At 42.0% G+C, this 16,415-nt stretch overlaps 1 protein-coding gene across 2 annotated transcripts in view; it reads left to right on the top strand.

Moving 5' to 3' along the window:
- Positions 1 to 16,415, top strand: part of LOC145340980 (uncharacterized) — a 315,943-nt gene that overhangs the window by 97,772 nt on the left and 201,756 nt on the right. For both annotated transcript variants that reach the window (XM_080185613.1, XM_080185614.1), the window contains exon 7: positions 2,460 to 2,525. In XM_080185613.1, coding sequence (XP_080041739.1) covers positions 2,460 to 2,525 — 66 coding nt within the window. The remainder of the gene's footprint in view (positions 1 to 2,459; positions 2,526 to 16,415) is intronic.

The following is a 16,415-nucleotide window of genomic DNA, read 5'->3' on the forward strand; positions in this document are numbered from 1 at the left end:
GTGTCATGTCAGGCTTCTCTCTCTGTGTTTAATTCTATCTATCACATGTCTACCCTTTTCATCAGTCTGTTTATCTCCTCTGCTAACAACTATTTACATTTACAAATAATTTGTATATTCAGTGCTTTAAAGGTGACAATTTTGATTTAGAAGTTAAACAATTTTGAGTGCATGCTTTTCTGTCTGACTTCTGTTTTGGCAATTTAGCAGAGAAGGATTAATTTTTTCACTAGGTATCTGGTAGGTATCCTGTTTGAGGGTTGGTAAGATGAATTCATATTGAATCTGGGGTTATGGGGATAGTGCCTGGATGGGGTTGTGGTTGGTGCATCAGTCTGTTTATCTCTTCCTTTCCACTGTTTCACAACATCCATAAACTTTGAAATTATTCCTTTATACACAGGTCCAGTTCATTAATATGTATCAGAAGTATCAGTGGTCCCAGCACTAATCCCTGAGAAATACCATTGTATATTGAAATTATGATCATGTATTTATTGACATGATGCCACTATTGCTTGTTATTTTTAGCTCTGTTTTAATTATGATAATTTGAAACAAAGATTTGTAAGGAATACAATGTAAAGATTCTGGCGTTTGGTATCCAGATAAATAAATGTCAAGGAACCAGCAAAATATTTAACTCTTCACTTGGCCTTTCCACTGAGAATTCAACTGGGATTTATTGCGAAATTTTCCCATCTCGGCCTCCATTGGAATTGTAGCAGGTGGGACATGGACTATGCAAAGGTCTCTTGACCTCGGGCAAAATTTTCTGGCCTTGGGGTGAGCGCAGCCAGGAAATCCCACCTTAGAATAGTAGAATCCTACAGTGCAGAATGAGGCCATTATGTCCATCGGGTCTGTACCGACCACAATCCCTCCCAGGCCCTATTCCCATAACCCCAGATGCAATATGAATTCATTTTAGCAACCCTCAAACAGGATACCTACCAGGTACCTAGTGAACAAACTAATCCTTCTCTGCTAACTTGCCAAAACAGAAGTCAGACAGAAAAGCATGGACTCAAAATTATTTAACTTCTAAATCAAAATTGTCACCTCTAAAGCACTGAATATACAAATTATTTGTAAATGTAAATAGTTGTTAACTGAGTCACTTCACAATTTGAATAGGAAATAATTAGTAAATATTGTTACTTGATAGTCCCTAAGGCTTGGCTGCAATTTTAACTGGAGGCCATTTCAAGGAGTATGCGGTGGTTTCCCTTCTAAGCCACATTGGAAACAAGAGGAATTGGGGCTGAAACAGATCACAAAGAGTGTTTTTTTAACCTCCTCCAGTTTCAACATGAAAACTTTGTGGCAAAAGGTGGCAGGAGCACCTCTGTGTTCGACTACTCCTTCATGATTGCAGGCCCCTTCCAATCCCCAATGACCACAACCTACCACGAGAACAAAGAACATGACAGCACAGGAAGAGGCCCTTTGACCCTCCAAGCTGCATCAACCATGCTGCCCGACTGAACTAAAACCCCTTACCCTTCCAGAGACCATTTTCCTCCATTCCCATCCTAATCATGTACTTGTCAAGACATCCCTTAAAACACACTATCGTATCTGCTTCCATGACCTCCCCTGGCAGTGAGTTCCAGGCACCCACCACCCTCTGTGTAAAAAAACTTGCCTCTTACATCTCCTTCAAACCTTGTCCCTCACTTCTTAAACCTATGCCCCCAGTAATTGACTCTTCCACTCTGGGTAAAAGCTACTGACTCTCCACTCTGTCCATGCCCCATATAATCTTGTAGACTTCTATCAGTTTGCCCCTCAACCCCTGTCACTGCACTGAGAACAAGCCTTATTTTCCCACCTTGCCAAAATCTGCCTACATATCTATTCCTCTATCTCCTGCTGGCAGTTGGGTGGCCTATAGTAAACCCTCAACATTGTGAGTACACCCTTCCTATTCCTGAGCTGTACCCATATTGCCTTGCTCTATGAACCCTCTGAGGTGTCCTTCCGAAGTACAGCTATGATAGTCTCCTTAACCAGTAGTGCAACTCCCCCAACCCTTTTACATCCCCCTCTATCCTGCCTGAAACCTTTTGTATCCTGGAATGTTAAGCTGCCAATCCTGCCTTTCCCTTAACTAAGTCTCTGTAATATCCATAACATCATGTGTTGCTCAGAAATATTCCTTAACATCTCCTTGCAACTGAAATCCAGATAGATACTGCTTTCTCCCAAGTTTGCACGAGAAACTAATTCGTACTTATGGAGGTAAGTCTCATGCTGTGATGGGCGGGACAATTTGTAGTCCATTTCTAACTGCTTGATTCCTGCAACGGTTCAAATGACCCTGGTACATCCTCTAACATGAACCATGACTATTCCAAAGCTTGAAGCACTGTGATACATTGAAATCACAAGGACCTTGTATGTGATAACTGAACAAAATATTTACCTTCAATTTATTTTTCTCTGTTTCTGTGCAGCATTTCAATTGGAATCAGTTATGTCTTGGCTGGTAGTGAAGCTTTTGCTGAGCTTTTGCAGACCAGGTGAGTGGAAGTTGATTTGTACACATTTCATCATTTCTGTTTGGTTTTCTTTTTAGATTTGATAAGTCATTGCATTTTGTTTGAAAGAATCAAAGCGTACTTTTGTAAAAGCATACCCCAGGATAAAGCCATCTGATGACCTTGTGCAATTCAAAATACTTTTTTGGTTGTATTGCTTGTCCGTGAAGTTAGAATATGTATAATAATTGTGCTTGCTGTTGATTAATCTGGCAGTTCAGGCTACACTTTTCTTTCTGTATCTGAAGTTGAGGAGTGTATCTTTATGTCAGTTGAATGCAACACCAAGGCAAAGCTCAGAGTTTTTAAAATGATCTTTTCTTATCTAACTTCAGCAGTAGACTTTTAATTAGAAAGAGATTGGCGATGGGAGTGGGGATGAAGATGATCAAAACTGGGTGAATTTGTTGGTTAAATAACCTCCCTGTGTTTCTTAAAAATCTTTGCATCTTATGTTTAATTCTGTGGTCTACAAAGAGCTAGGGGTACTGTATGAGGTAAATTATCTTGTGTCATATTACTAATGACGCTATCACATGTGTATGTGTTGTCAGTAGTATAATTGGGCAAGCATTGTTAACTAAGTAAATTACTTTCCTGCTTTGTTTCTAAAGACATTACATTTAATATACATACAAAATTGTTCTAGAACAGCAGGAACCAACCTGCCACAATGTGAACATTTGAAACTGTTAGCGCCAGCTTCTTAACTGAGAAATATACAGTCACCAGTTGACACTTGTCTCCCATTCCAGTGATGCGCCAAGACTTGGCTGCTATTACTGGGGACTGTGTAAATGTGCATATCAGAGTCCCGTGTCTGTGCTACGACTCTGATTGCAATTTTCACATTTAAAATTACCATGAGAATGATCTAATTGGCTCGCCACATTGATCAGTAGGAGAGGGGCAAAAAATTGGATTCATGCCGCTTTTCTAGCGCCTCGAGATCTTGTTGGCCCCGTTTTGCCGGCGAAATGAGCCTCGTGCTCAGGAAGGGTGCAAAGCTGATTTAAGTATGAATTACATATTTTACTGATCAGTGGGATAGGGACTGGGGAACTGGGAGTGGTGATCAGGAGTTCAGGCAGCTGTCGGGATGAGGTTGCAACTGGCTGGAGTGGCAATCAGCTGGGGTGGGGGCCATGTCCAGGGTGGGGATTTGGTGGGGCCGGGGCCGGGGACGGGGGGGTGCAGGCGGTGACATCTCTCAGCATACTCTGTACACGATATACTGGGACATTGGGGCACCTGGGCAATGGCACCCCTAGAGCTCAGCAGCCGGTTTCTCAGGTGAGTTGAGACTGCACCCCCACTCCATTGGTGAGATTCACATTACAGCTTCTAGTGCTGTTAACTCCCAGAACTTATCCTGCTGAAAAAATGGAGAGAAGAAAATCTAATCTTTTCCTTTCAATACTTTGGGATATTCTGGTATTGCTCACCTCAAGACCAGAAAATCCCACCTGCGGTCAACAGGTCTTTGCATGGTTTGTGTCCCGCCTGCTGTGATTGCCATTGTGGGCGGGATGGGAAAATTCCACCCCTCGAGTTTTCTTAAGAAAATTCTGTCCCATGTGTTTACTGGTTAAATTTGCAAATGATGCATGAAGGAGCTGCTAAAGGTCATTCAGAAAGTTTATATTTGTTTTCTGTTTGCCCTGATTCCACTAAATCACTTTAGGCCTCTGTCAGTGCAAGAGGATTTGTCCCCTTCCACTCTAGGTCTGACCAGTTGGTTGGCTCTGTTTTGGAACTCTCCCAACAACTGCTAAGCTGCACTGAGGAGCTCAGTTTGCATCCTCAGCTCACTGGCAGTATTTAACTGAAACATGAAGTTAAAACGGTTCAGAACCTCTGCTGCTTGTCTTAGGAGAACAAAGGTAGTTTTATGGGATTTACATTTGTGTTGGTAAACATTAGAAATAAGGTATAGTTTTAAGTAGGTTTAATTTAGTGTTTTGGTATAAAGGGTAAGCCTATAATTAAATTTCTGCTGGACAAAAATGTTTCTGTAAGGGTTTTGCTTTCAATTCCAACTGTGCTTCTATTGTGCTCAGAAAGGGTATGGCGTTAAAAAGTAAATTACTAGCAGGAGCACTTGCTGCGCCCCTTTTAAGGTAGAAAGGCTTTTGGGTTTAGTTTTTAGTTGGATGTATTGCAGTTGGAGATAGGACACTGGGGAACGAACATCTTTCAACTCTGCCAGAAGAGAGATTGGACAGGACAGAGGGAGTGTAAAAGGCAGACTTCCCAAAGAGCCAGATAAAGTTCAGACAACCAGGGAATTGGGACAAAAATAATGGGCCGTGCTCTCCCCAAAACTGAAACATCCTCCCCGAGGTCAGTGGATCTTTACATGGTCTGCTCCAGCCCACTATGATTCCTGTGGCAGGCGGGATGGGAAAATTTCAGTCCATGTCTCAGGAAGAATGAAGTTAAGGGAATGGAGACAAAGAAGTTGAACAAGATACTGTTTAGAGGAGAATCCAAGAGAAAAGCAAACAAAGTGAAAGAGACAGCTGTAGTAACAGATTTAAAATGGGAAAGCAGGCTTCAGAGATTAATCAAAGATTTGATGCCATTTTAATTCAGTCTGGGAATCGATAGTTAAAACAGCTGTGAAGACAAAGAACTCCTGAAGAGGAAAGATATAAAATCTGTAAGCAGATCCTTAATGGATGCAATTGAGAGAAAGCATTGGTTAAAAGAAGATTTGCAAATCTGTCTTCTTGAAAATGGAATTTGAAATCACTCGTGTGGAAACTAGAGTTCAGTGAGACAAGGTAACTCATGGTCTAAAGATCATCTGGGGTTTGCGGGGCGGGGAGGGGGTGGAATTTTGAGGAGAAATCTGCAGACATTTAGGTGGGTTTGGAGTGGAGTATGTGGTTTGCCACAACCAGTTTGTGTGTTTAAAACTGGGACTTCTTGTTACTGAGACTATTGTAGCTTAAGATGTACTTTGTCGCCCATATAAACCTTCAAATATGTGCATTTGTTCAGCTAAGACAGATGTAAAGGTGTAATCCAACTTTTCATGTTTAGTAAATGCTTTCTTGTTGTTAAAATTAATTAGTGGTCCTGTAACTCTGTTCCTCCATATTTACTGAAAAAAGGACAAGTCATATTCTGGGTTCCATTAGAACCATAGAACATTACAGCTCAGAAACAGGCCTTTTGGCCCTTCCTGGCTGTGCCAAACCATTTTTTTTGCCTCGTCCCACTGACTTGTACCTGGACCATATCCCTTCACATCCCTCTCATCCAAATACCTGTCCAAGGTTTTCTTAAATGTTAAAAGTGAGCCCGCATTCACCACTTCATCTGGCAGCTCATTCCACACTCCCACCACTCTCTGTGTGAAGAAGCCCCCCTTAATATTCCTTTTAAACTTTTCCCCTTCACCCTTAACCTATGTCCTCTAGTTTTTTTCCCCCCTAGTCTCAGTGGAAAAAGGCTACTTGCTTTCACTCTATCTATACCCATCATAATTTTATACATCTCTATCAAATCTCCCCTCATTCTTCTATGCTCCAGGGAATAAAATCCTAACCTATTCAACCTTTCTCTGTAACTCATTTTGTCAAGCCCCGGCAACATCCTTGTAAACCATTCTGGGATCTTCCCATTCAGTTATAACAACAACTGGGATCATAACACTGGCTTTAAGCTGGTGACAAGTCTATTCTGTTGACTTCAGATGGAAGTGAAAGAACAGCCTGTTAATTCTTTCATTATTGATGCTACACAAATGTGAATTTTACAGCCTTTGGTCTTTTATGAGAAACTTAAACTCCTTGATAAAATTTTCAGAATGACCAGTACATATTTCACTGTGGATAACATTGGACCCATTTCAAACTCTTAGTAACGTGGCCAATTAGAATAGAACAGAAATTCAATGTGAGATTGATGTTCTTACAAGTACCAAGATTTCAGTCAGTTAATTTGTGTGAATATTAAACATAGCCTGGAATTAGCTTGTTAAAAGGCATTGGGATAGATTACTGTTTTTACAGCCTGGCAGTTAAATATCACCTGGGTGAAGCACAGAGAGGAAAGAGGATTGTGTGCTTACAGAACCCGCTTTAATGTGAATGGAAAGAAAATCAGATGGGTTCTGCTACTGATCCCACCAGATTTTCCATTCTGCGTTCCAGCCAAGTACTGCGGTAAAACAATAATCTATCCCATCCTTTATCATCATACCCTGAGATGGTTTCCCTTTGAACACATCTTTAAGAGCACATCAGCAAGCTGATTTCTTTTTTCGATCCAACTTGTGATACAGCTGTTGAATTTGGAGAACAGCCACGGGAATTCTCACAACTCAAAATGACAACACTGATGGAGTACCCTTGTTTCCTATAGTTGCAGCAATTTATTGCTCATGTGAATAAATAGGATCAGAAAGCAGAATATCCTCACAGTGATGGCACTTTACAGCTGAGACCTGTGCTAGAACACAAAAGTTTCCAATTGTTGCTTGAATTCTGTGAAAGAAATCAAATCTTATTGTGCTAACTTATTTTTTTAAAGTCGATTTATTAATGTCATAAGTAGGCTGTTCGGGTACACTGAGGGAGAATTTAGCCAGTGCACCTAACCAGCACATCTTTCGGACTGTGGGGAAATATTTATTTTCTGTAATTTATTAGAAAGGTTTTAATGAAAGAGGTTTCTTAATATTTTAAATCTTCAGAATCATTACAATTGAACTTGGTTCAATGCTTGTGTGATCCTTGGCCTGTGATTTCCCCTTATTCAATTTGTACTCACATTGTGGAAATTTCCGACCTTTAAGTAATGGGTAGTTCTCCAAGTCCACATCCTGAATTTCCAATATTTACCAGTGAATCTCCAACATGCATCAGTAGTGGTGGGACACCTCACTAACAGCAGCCACTGGGGAAGTCACTCATCTATTATCATCAATGTGTCCCATACTATAGAAATAACTGCAAGTGAAATATAAACATGTGTTTTCTCCATGAAATATAAACATGCGTTTTCTCCATCCACACAACTGTTCTGCATGACTTCAATCCTGATTCAGCTTAACCTAGTTTGATGTAAATGTCAGATGGATATAAAATCAGATTAAAGTACAAGGACGATATAGGAAAGATAGTGAAGCTTTTTACATTATATTTGACACAATCAACCAGTGAGCGACACTTGACTATACGATCCATATAAACCACGCATGTTCTTTGTTCTCTAGATGGCTAATACTCTGGTTAAAATCTTAGCATGATTATTTGAATACTTTTTTTGTCATTGATCTTATTTACATCTAACTTTGATACATCTACTGTATCACAATGTGTTTTCATTTTGATGCTTCAGTTCAACAGTTCTGCGAACCAAGCATTTGTAGCTTCAACACAGATTAATATCTCTGAATAATATTCATATTTTTAGAATGATTCACAAATGAATAAGACAAGAAAGAAAGAACCTTTGATCGAGTGTCAAAATCTCAATCAGTCACATGCTAAATGACGTCTGGTTGTGACTAGGATTTTGATTGAATGAAGATATCACACAAAATTCCTCAACAATGGAAGGGTTTTTAATTATTTTGATGATTTTTTTTTATTTAAGAGCTCTTACATTGCTCATCTCTCTACAAGAGTGACTGCACTTGTAAAATATTGAAGTAGTTAGCACTGCTGCCTCACACAGCCAAGGACCTGGGTTCGATTCCCGGCTTGGGTCACTGTCTGTGCAGAGTTTGCACGTTCCTCCTGTATCTGCATGGGTTTCCTCTGGGTGCTCTGGTTTCCTCCTACAGTTCGAAAGACGTGCTGGTTAGGTGCATTGGCCATGTTAAATTCTCCCTCAGTGTACCCGAACAGACGCCGGAGGGTGGTGACTCGGGGATTTTCACAATAACTTCATTGCAGTGTTAATGTAAGCCTACTTGTAACAGTAATAAATAAACAAAATTAAACTAAGGTGTCCTTTGGTTGAGAAAGGCAGTACGCAGATGCAAATCTCCATGTCCTGCTTAGTTTCCTCAGTTTTTCACAATAGTATGGAGGTATATTGTTGCAAAGAACTGCTGTAAGCTCATATCTGATTGGGCAATAGACCAGTGAGCCACACTTGACAATATGGTCTATATAAACCTGGCATGTTTTTAGTTCTCTCGATGGCTAGTACTCGGTGGCTGAAATCTTAGCATGATTATTTAAATAACTTTTTCACCATTGATCTTAATATAATTTCTGTTTGATGCCCGTTTTACATGTAATTTTGAAGTACTGTGTGTTAAAGTTCATGCACACATCAATTTTCTGCTGGCCAATGACCTCAGATGTGCTGAGTAATTGGCTCAGTTTAATTGCTTTGTGACAGTTGAAACAGAACATTTAAATCTTTCTTTTACAGGTCAGTGTTATGGTAAAGTTGATAATTGGAAGCTGTTATCATTACCTTTTCAGATATCATAAATCAAGCACTTGTCAAGCATGGATGTATTGCATTTAAATTTCTCTCCTCCCTTCCCCTCTGCCAGCACCCAACATTTATGCTTAATTACTGAGCCAATACATTATTAATGGTCTATTGATGGTGGGTGAATTGTGATCAGTGACCCTTCCTCATTACATTGTTTTGTACTTGTTATATTGCAAGTCACCCTAACCCTGCTACTTGGGTTGGACGAAGAAGAGCAGCAGCAACAGTTCGGGAGACTTCACAGATCTGTATTTGAGGTTGAAGGGGAATTGCAAAGGGTGAGGGCTGATCATAGACACCCTGCTCCTTTCGCTAAGTCTTTAGCATTCTGGGCAGCAGAGTTTAGAGATGGTTTCACAGATCTGTGCGGTCTCTTACACAAGGACCTGCAACTCACATCCTTGGCTTTCTTCTGCATTGAACGTAACAGTGATAGTAAATCCAACTTTCAATTTCTTTTAAGTCATTAGTCTGTTGGTAGTCCATGAAGACATCATTGATACTTTCTTTGTAAAGGCCAGTCAGTATTTCCTGTGGTTGGCAATGCTTACGTAGCAAGAAAGAACAATAGTTGGTCACTTTGCTCAAGTTCAGGTCATGATTGAATGTGTCAGGTAAAGGTAAAATCACCACAGTCCCAGATGCCCATAGGCTGCTGTCTCCTTTGAGGGGGAGAGTTGACTGGTGGTGATTTAATCTGAGAGTCACCACAGTTGAGGGGCAAGGTTGAGAAGGTGAGGCTTTTATGAATAACCTCAGCCAGTAAGGAAACTCAGCCTGTGCTGTTGGCTTCACTCCGCATCACTAACCAGCTGTCCAACCAACTGAGCTACACTGACCTCCACGTATCAACATAGCCATCTGTTCATCTCCCAATAAGCCAGCAGTCTTTCTGAATGGAAAAGGCTTTCACTCTCTCAATATTTAGCTGATGAAAATGTTGTCCCGGGGATGATCTTCTGTGGCATCACTCCTCTGAAAATCCTTTATCTGTGGTTCGCACCGTGCTGTTGCTGGGCATGGATGTTTTACACATTGAACTTTCATTTCTACTAGATTCATAACTTCAGACAAACATTTGTTCGCTGCTGTATTTTCAACTTACTTTGCAAGCTTCTGATTTTTTGAATTCAGCTCAATGATTTCCAGTAGAGCAGGGAGATCCAGCGCTTTTCCTTCTCCTGGTGCCTTATACTTCAGTGCCTGATTTACATTTTCCAATCTCATTTCTGTCTCTTCTTTCTCTACCTGCAGAGCGAACAGTGAAGCCTGACCTTGATTCAATTATGTAACTACTGCTTATCTGCTCGCAGCTAAGAAAATTCTGTGCCTTTTCCTTTCACTGCCTCCTTTTTCATTCAACTGCTTCTGCAGCCCTTCAGTCTGTTTGTTGTAGCTTTTGGTTTTCTCCTGGAATATGGAACATTGTTGAGTCTTCTCTGCCAACTGGGTTATCAGTTTTTTCAGAGGGACTTCTCTTTGCAACCCTCCAGAGGAATAAACTTTGACCTAAGGAATTATTGTAACATATGAAGGTTTTCCTTTACCTTGTGAAGCTTGCTTGCTTTGTCTTGAGGTTTCCTGTGATTCAGTAGAGTTCCTTCTGCTGTGCTTCCAGTATGCTGACAGTTTTCAATTCTTCATTCCTTTGATAGTTGATCTTGATGGGCAATCAATGTTCTTTCAAATGTTTATTCCTTCATTGTCCTCTCTCTTGGGTCTCTTGTTCCCTCACGAGAGCTATCCTCGCTCTGGGTTACCTTGTTCCCTTACTGGAGCTGTCCTCTGTCTGAGGTCTCTTGTTCCCATCAGTGGAGATTCTCCTTCTCTGAGAGCTTGTGTTGCCCTTTCAGATTGAGAATTTGCCCTCTCCCACTGGAGGGAGATATACAGTTGTGCTGTCCACGATTCATTATTCATAACTGTGGCTTTTGAAATGCAAAAGTGACAAGGTCATGGGGTGAAGGGCAAATTTTAACATTTACAGATGACACAATGAGGAAAATAACATGAGAATTCAGGAGGTGATCGGCAGGATGTTGGTGTGGGCAGACATGGCAAATGTAATTTAATACAGAAAAGTGTAAGGTGATATGTTTTGTAGAAAGAGTGAGGAGAGATAATATAACCTAAATGGCACAATTTTAAAGCAGGAACAGAGAGAAATGGAGGTCTATGTATGCAAATCTTTGGCGATGGAAGGTCAGGTTAAGAAAGCACTTAATAAAGCATGTAGAATCCTGGGCTTTATAAATGGATGCATAGTCTGGACTAGCCAGTAAGTTAAGTTAAAGCATAATTTCACCCCAGCTGGAGTTGTGTCCAAACCTGAACTCTGCACATTCAGATGTGAAGCTTTCAGAGAGGGTAGGGAAGTGATTTACTGGAATAATTCCAGAAATGAGGGATTATGGTTATGTGATTGGACTGGAAAAGTTGAAATTGTTCATCTTGCAGCAGAGAAGGCAGTGGTAAATTTTGATAGGGGTGTTTACAATCATGAAAGCTTCAGATAGAGTAAGTAAAGTGAAATGGTTTCCAATAGCTGAAGGATCGATGATCGGAGGACATAGATTTAAGTTGTTATGAATACCTAGTTTCTGTAATTTATATGTTTTGGGATATAACTATTAGATTTAGGAATTAAAGTTATAACTGTAGAATCTGATTGTGAAACTGATAAGCAACCCTGAAGTAAACGCAATTCAACCAAGTCCGGGTTTATTACACTTTAAAGGTAGCCTGTATTTATCTCAGAAAGTCAGGGTCGATAGTGAAAAACCTGAACAATAAATGGTCCATTTCTAAGCTTGTAATGAAGCCAGGGAGACTGGAAAAATAGTAAAACTGCACTATCAATATAAATTATTTAGGTGGGTTGGAGAATCAAAGGGGAGAGGATTTTATGAAGCCCTCAAGAGCAGGAAACATGGGCTGTGATTCTCCCATTACGACCCGCAACTGTTCTGGTGGGTCAGGGTGGGAGATGCGCATTGCCGGCCTTGTACTGGGATTGCACATGCGCCAGGAATGCATACGCGTGTCCCGGAGCCGGCGAACAGTCGCCATCAGACCATGCTGGAAACCAGCAGGAAGGCAAGGAAATAATTTAAATCTTTTAAAAATGTATTTTAAATATGTTTTCAGTGTGATTATCAGGAACTTTCAGGCCCCAATTGAATCTCCCATCCCGCCAGGAGTACTTCATTCTGGCGGGGTTCAGAGGAGCTCCCCACATTCGGGGAATGAGCAGAAGACCCTGCCAGAAAGAAGGGGGGGGCAATTGGGGCCCCCCACGGGTTTGGATGGTGGGGGGATGGTGCCCTCTGGGCATCGGCACTGTGGAAGTGCCAGCCTGTGCCCCTTGTCACTGCCCAAGGGGCAAAGTGTCCATGCCCAGGGGACACTTTGGCACTGCCCACTGGGCATCAGGCTGTGCCAACGGGGCAGCACCAGTTGTTGGTGGGGCCACAGGACGATCAGAGGCATGGGGGGGAGGGGGGCATCCTGCTGCCACAGTGCACTCAGGATCAGTCTGGGATGGGGGGAGGGCTGCAATTGGGGCAGGTTGGAGGATGGTGATGGTCTGCCGGAGGAGACCTGTCTTGGGGGAGGAATCTGACAGTGGAGGGTGGTCAGCGTGGGGGAATCTGCTGGAGTGAGGGGAGTGGGGGGATCGCCACAGCTCGGGAGGGGGGTGGGGGGGGGCGCTGTGCATCGGGGCACTCTGGCACGGGGGGAGTCAGGGCTGGCCCGGGAATTGGTGTAGAGGCCGTGATCGGGCCATGGGGGGAGCTGGAAGGGCAGCACTGCGGGGGTCTTGGGTTGACCAGCCTAATCGGGCTGGCCAGCAAACGGGGCGACTGACAGATTGGGACCACTGAACATGGGCAGAGTTCCAGAACTGTCAGACTCCGGTGTGAATCAGTCCCACCCCCCTGGGTTTTTAATGAGATTCATGACTGGGATCTCTGCAGTGCATAGAGTGCAGAGATTCGGGTGAGAAGCTGAACTGAGAATACAGTCGGGATCTAGAACAGTTTTCCCGCCAATTCAGCATTTTTGGGAGAATCACGGCCGTGGTGTGTGCATTAATTAAGTGGGATACGAAACAGCAGGTTTGTGATACAGAGATAAAGGCAGCAATACGTTTGTCGCATGTGAAACCTCCCGTTGACCTGTGACTCTTCAAGATAGACACAAGAATCTCATGGCATCCAGTTCACAATTGTTTAAAGGCATCATGCACCAGTTGGTTTTGTGTAGTTGTGTATAAAGTCAGCAACTTTCCTCCTTTAACTCAATAGCACAAGGAAAGTGAAGACGAGAATGGTAGCTTGCAGTGGAGGCTTGGAAGTGACAAGGCTGTGTCAGTAGTAGTACAGGGTGGAGGGGAGGTGAGGAGTGGGCTCAGTGACACGAAGGAGTGGAAGATGGATCTGGGGGAGGACAGAGGGTGTATTTGGGGACAGGAGGAAGTGTGAAAAGAAGGGCCTGGCACCTTGGTTATAATGAGGGGAGAGGTAGTGGAAACAGTCAGCCAAAGTAATAAAAGAGAGGTCTCATGGGCAGTGTCATTTTTCAAATGTGGGTCCATCTCAGGCTGTTGTTTGGTAGGGTTCTTACAGGGCTTTGATTTCACCTATTATCTCCATTGAGAGTGACTGTGGATAATGCCCTTCACAATGCACAGGAAGGAGGGTATGCATGTCTCTGATGACTTAAAGTTCAACAAGGTCATCTATGCGCAGGTCCACAAGAGATGGGCGAGATCCTAAATGAATATTTCTCATCAGTATTTACTGTTGAGAAAAGTATGGATGTTAGGATGTGAAGTTGTATGAATGAAGTAGTGGCATGATGGGAAAATTGGTCAAGCATTTCATACAAAATAAGGAAAACTGATCAAGCTATTCCAAAATGCCAGACCCCTGTAAGACTTAATAAGACTGACCCCACATAACTTAAGACATGAATAAGACCAGAGAAGGTTAAGCTGTGCCTACCCTCGGTAAGACCTGATAAGGCTGACTCCACATGACCTCGAGCTGTATGACTATGACAAGATAAGGTCAGGGATAAAAGAGTCATCGACTTCCTCTGTTCTATCAAAGGACAAGATAAAGGTATGACTGATGAGATAAAGAGTTCTAGGAAGTCAGCAGGTTGTACCATGATTTGTGACATTGCTTATGACGCTATTACTGATCAAATTCCTTAATGAGATCTGGTCACACAAACTGATAATGATTATGTATAAATACTGAACTGATTCTTTATGTTAGGGTGGACTTGAGGAAGAATTAGCAAGTCATAACGACAGCTCTCTGAACTCAAGTTTTGCCAATACTGCATGCAGTCTTTCATAAATAAAGACTAGTTATTTTGTTGGAACGAACTTTGTTGAGTCTTTCTACCACAGCCAAGAAGCAGGAAAATTTCCACTTCAACAAGGGAACTTGGGGAAATAAATAGTAATGTCTTGAGGAATATACATATTACAGAGAAGGAAGTGCTGGAAGTCTTAAAGCGCATCTAGGTAGATAAATCCCGGGACCTGATGAAGTGTATCTCAGGACATTGTGGGAGGCTAGGGAGGAAATTGCAGGTTCCCTCGCCAACATATTTGAATCATCAATAGTCACGGATGAGGTACCTGAAGATTGGAGAGTGGCAAATGTTGTGCCTTTGTTTGAAAAGGGCTGCAGGGAAAAGACTGGAAACTACAGACCAGTGAGCCTCATATCTGTAGTAGGTAAATTGTTGGAAGGTATTTTGAGAGACAGGATCTATAGGCATTTAGAGACGCAAGGACAGATTAGGGACAGTCAGCGTGGCTTTGTGAGTGAAAAATCATGTCTCACAAATTTGATTGAGTTTTTTGAAGGGGTAACCAAGAAGGTAGATGAGGGCAGTGCAATTGGTGTTGTCTACACGGACTTTAGCAAGGCCTTTGACAAGGTACCACATGGTTGTTGCATAAAGTTAAATCTCCCGGGATCCAGGGTGAGGTATCTAAATGGATACAAAATTGGCTTCTTGACAGAAGCTAGAGGGTGATTGTAGAGAGTTGTTTTTCAAACTGGAGCCCTGTGACCAGCGGTGTGCCTCGGGGATCAGTGCTGGGTCCACTGTTATTTGTCATTTATATTAATGATTTGGATGAGAATATAGGAGGCATGGTTAGTAAGTTTGCAGGTGACACTAAGATTGGTGGCATAGTGGACAGTGAAGAAAGTTATCTCCAATTGCAACAGGATCTTGATCAATTGGGCCAGTGGGCTGACGAATGGCAGATGAAGTTTAATTTAGACAATGCGAGGTGATGCATTTTGGTAAATTGAACCAGGGCAGGACTTACTCAGTTAATGGTAGGGTGTTGGGGAGAGTTCAGAACAAAGAGATCTTGGGGTACATGTTCATAGTTCTTTGAAAGTGGAGTCACAGGTGGACAGAGTGATGAAGAAGGCATTTGGCATGCTTGGTTTCATCATTCAGAACATTAAAGTTGTGCAAGATATTGGTAAGGCCAGACTTGGAATGCTGTGTGCAATTCCCTATTATAGAAAGGATATTATTAAACTAGAAAGAGTGCAGAAAAGATTTATTAGGATGCTACCAGGACTTGATGGATTGAGTTATAAGGAGAGGCTGGATACTCTGGAACTGTTTTCACTGGAGCATAGGAGGTTGAGGTGTGATATTATAGAGGTCTATAAAATGATGAGGGGCACGGATTAGCTGGATAGCCAATATCTTTTCCCAAAGGTAGGGGAGTCTAAAACTAGAGGGCACAGGTTTCAGGTGAGAGAGGAGAGATACAAAAGTGTCCAGATGGGTAATTTTTTCACACAGAGGGTGGTGAGTGTCTGGAACAAGCTGCCAGAGGTAGTAGTAGAGGTGGGTACAATTTCATCTTTTGAAAAGCATTTAGATAGTTACGTGGGTACGATGGGTATTGAGGGATTTGTGCCAAATGTGGGCAATTGGGATTAGCTTAGGGATTTTAAAAAAAAGGGCGGGGGGAGGGCCTGTTTCCATGCTGTAAACCTCTGACTCTATGAGCACAACACCGGACACTAACATAAACTTTGAACGAAATGTGAAGAAGAAAAATATAACATTGTTTCACCTATAAGAAAAGAAACAACCTTACCGGTAACCACCGGTATGTTCTAACCCTGAGGAGTACCAGCATATTCACCAAAAACTTATGGAATGATCCTCTTGTTATTTGTTCCTTGAGGAATAACTAAGGGGAATTAAAATAAATTTGAGAGAGCTGTGGCATACCTTTTGGGTTGGCCCCAGGACATGTGAATGAAACTTCAAAATGCTGCAATAAGGGAATTCTTGGATGTGGGGGGGGAGTAAAATTTAAGTCTTTATAAGCTATTATGTTAA

The sequence above is a fragment of the Carcharhinus amblyrhynchos genome, chromosome 3 (genome assembly GCF_965287045.1).
Source record: "Carcharhinus amblyrhynchos chromosome 3, sCarAmb.v2.hapA, whole genome shotgun sequence".
Classification (NCBI taxonomy): Eukaryota; Metazoa; Chordata; class Chondrichthyes; order Carcharhiniformes; family Carcharhinidae; genus Carcharhinus; species Carcharhinus amblyrhynchos.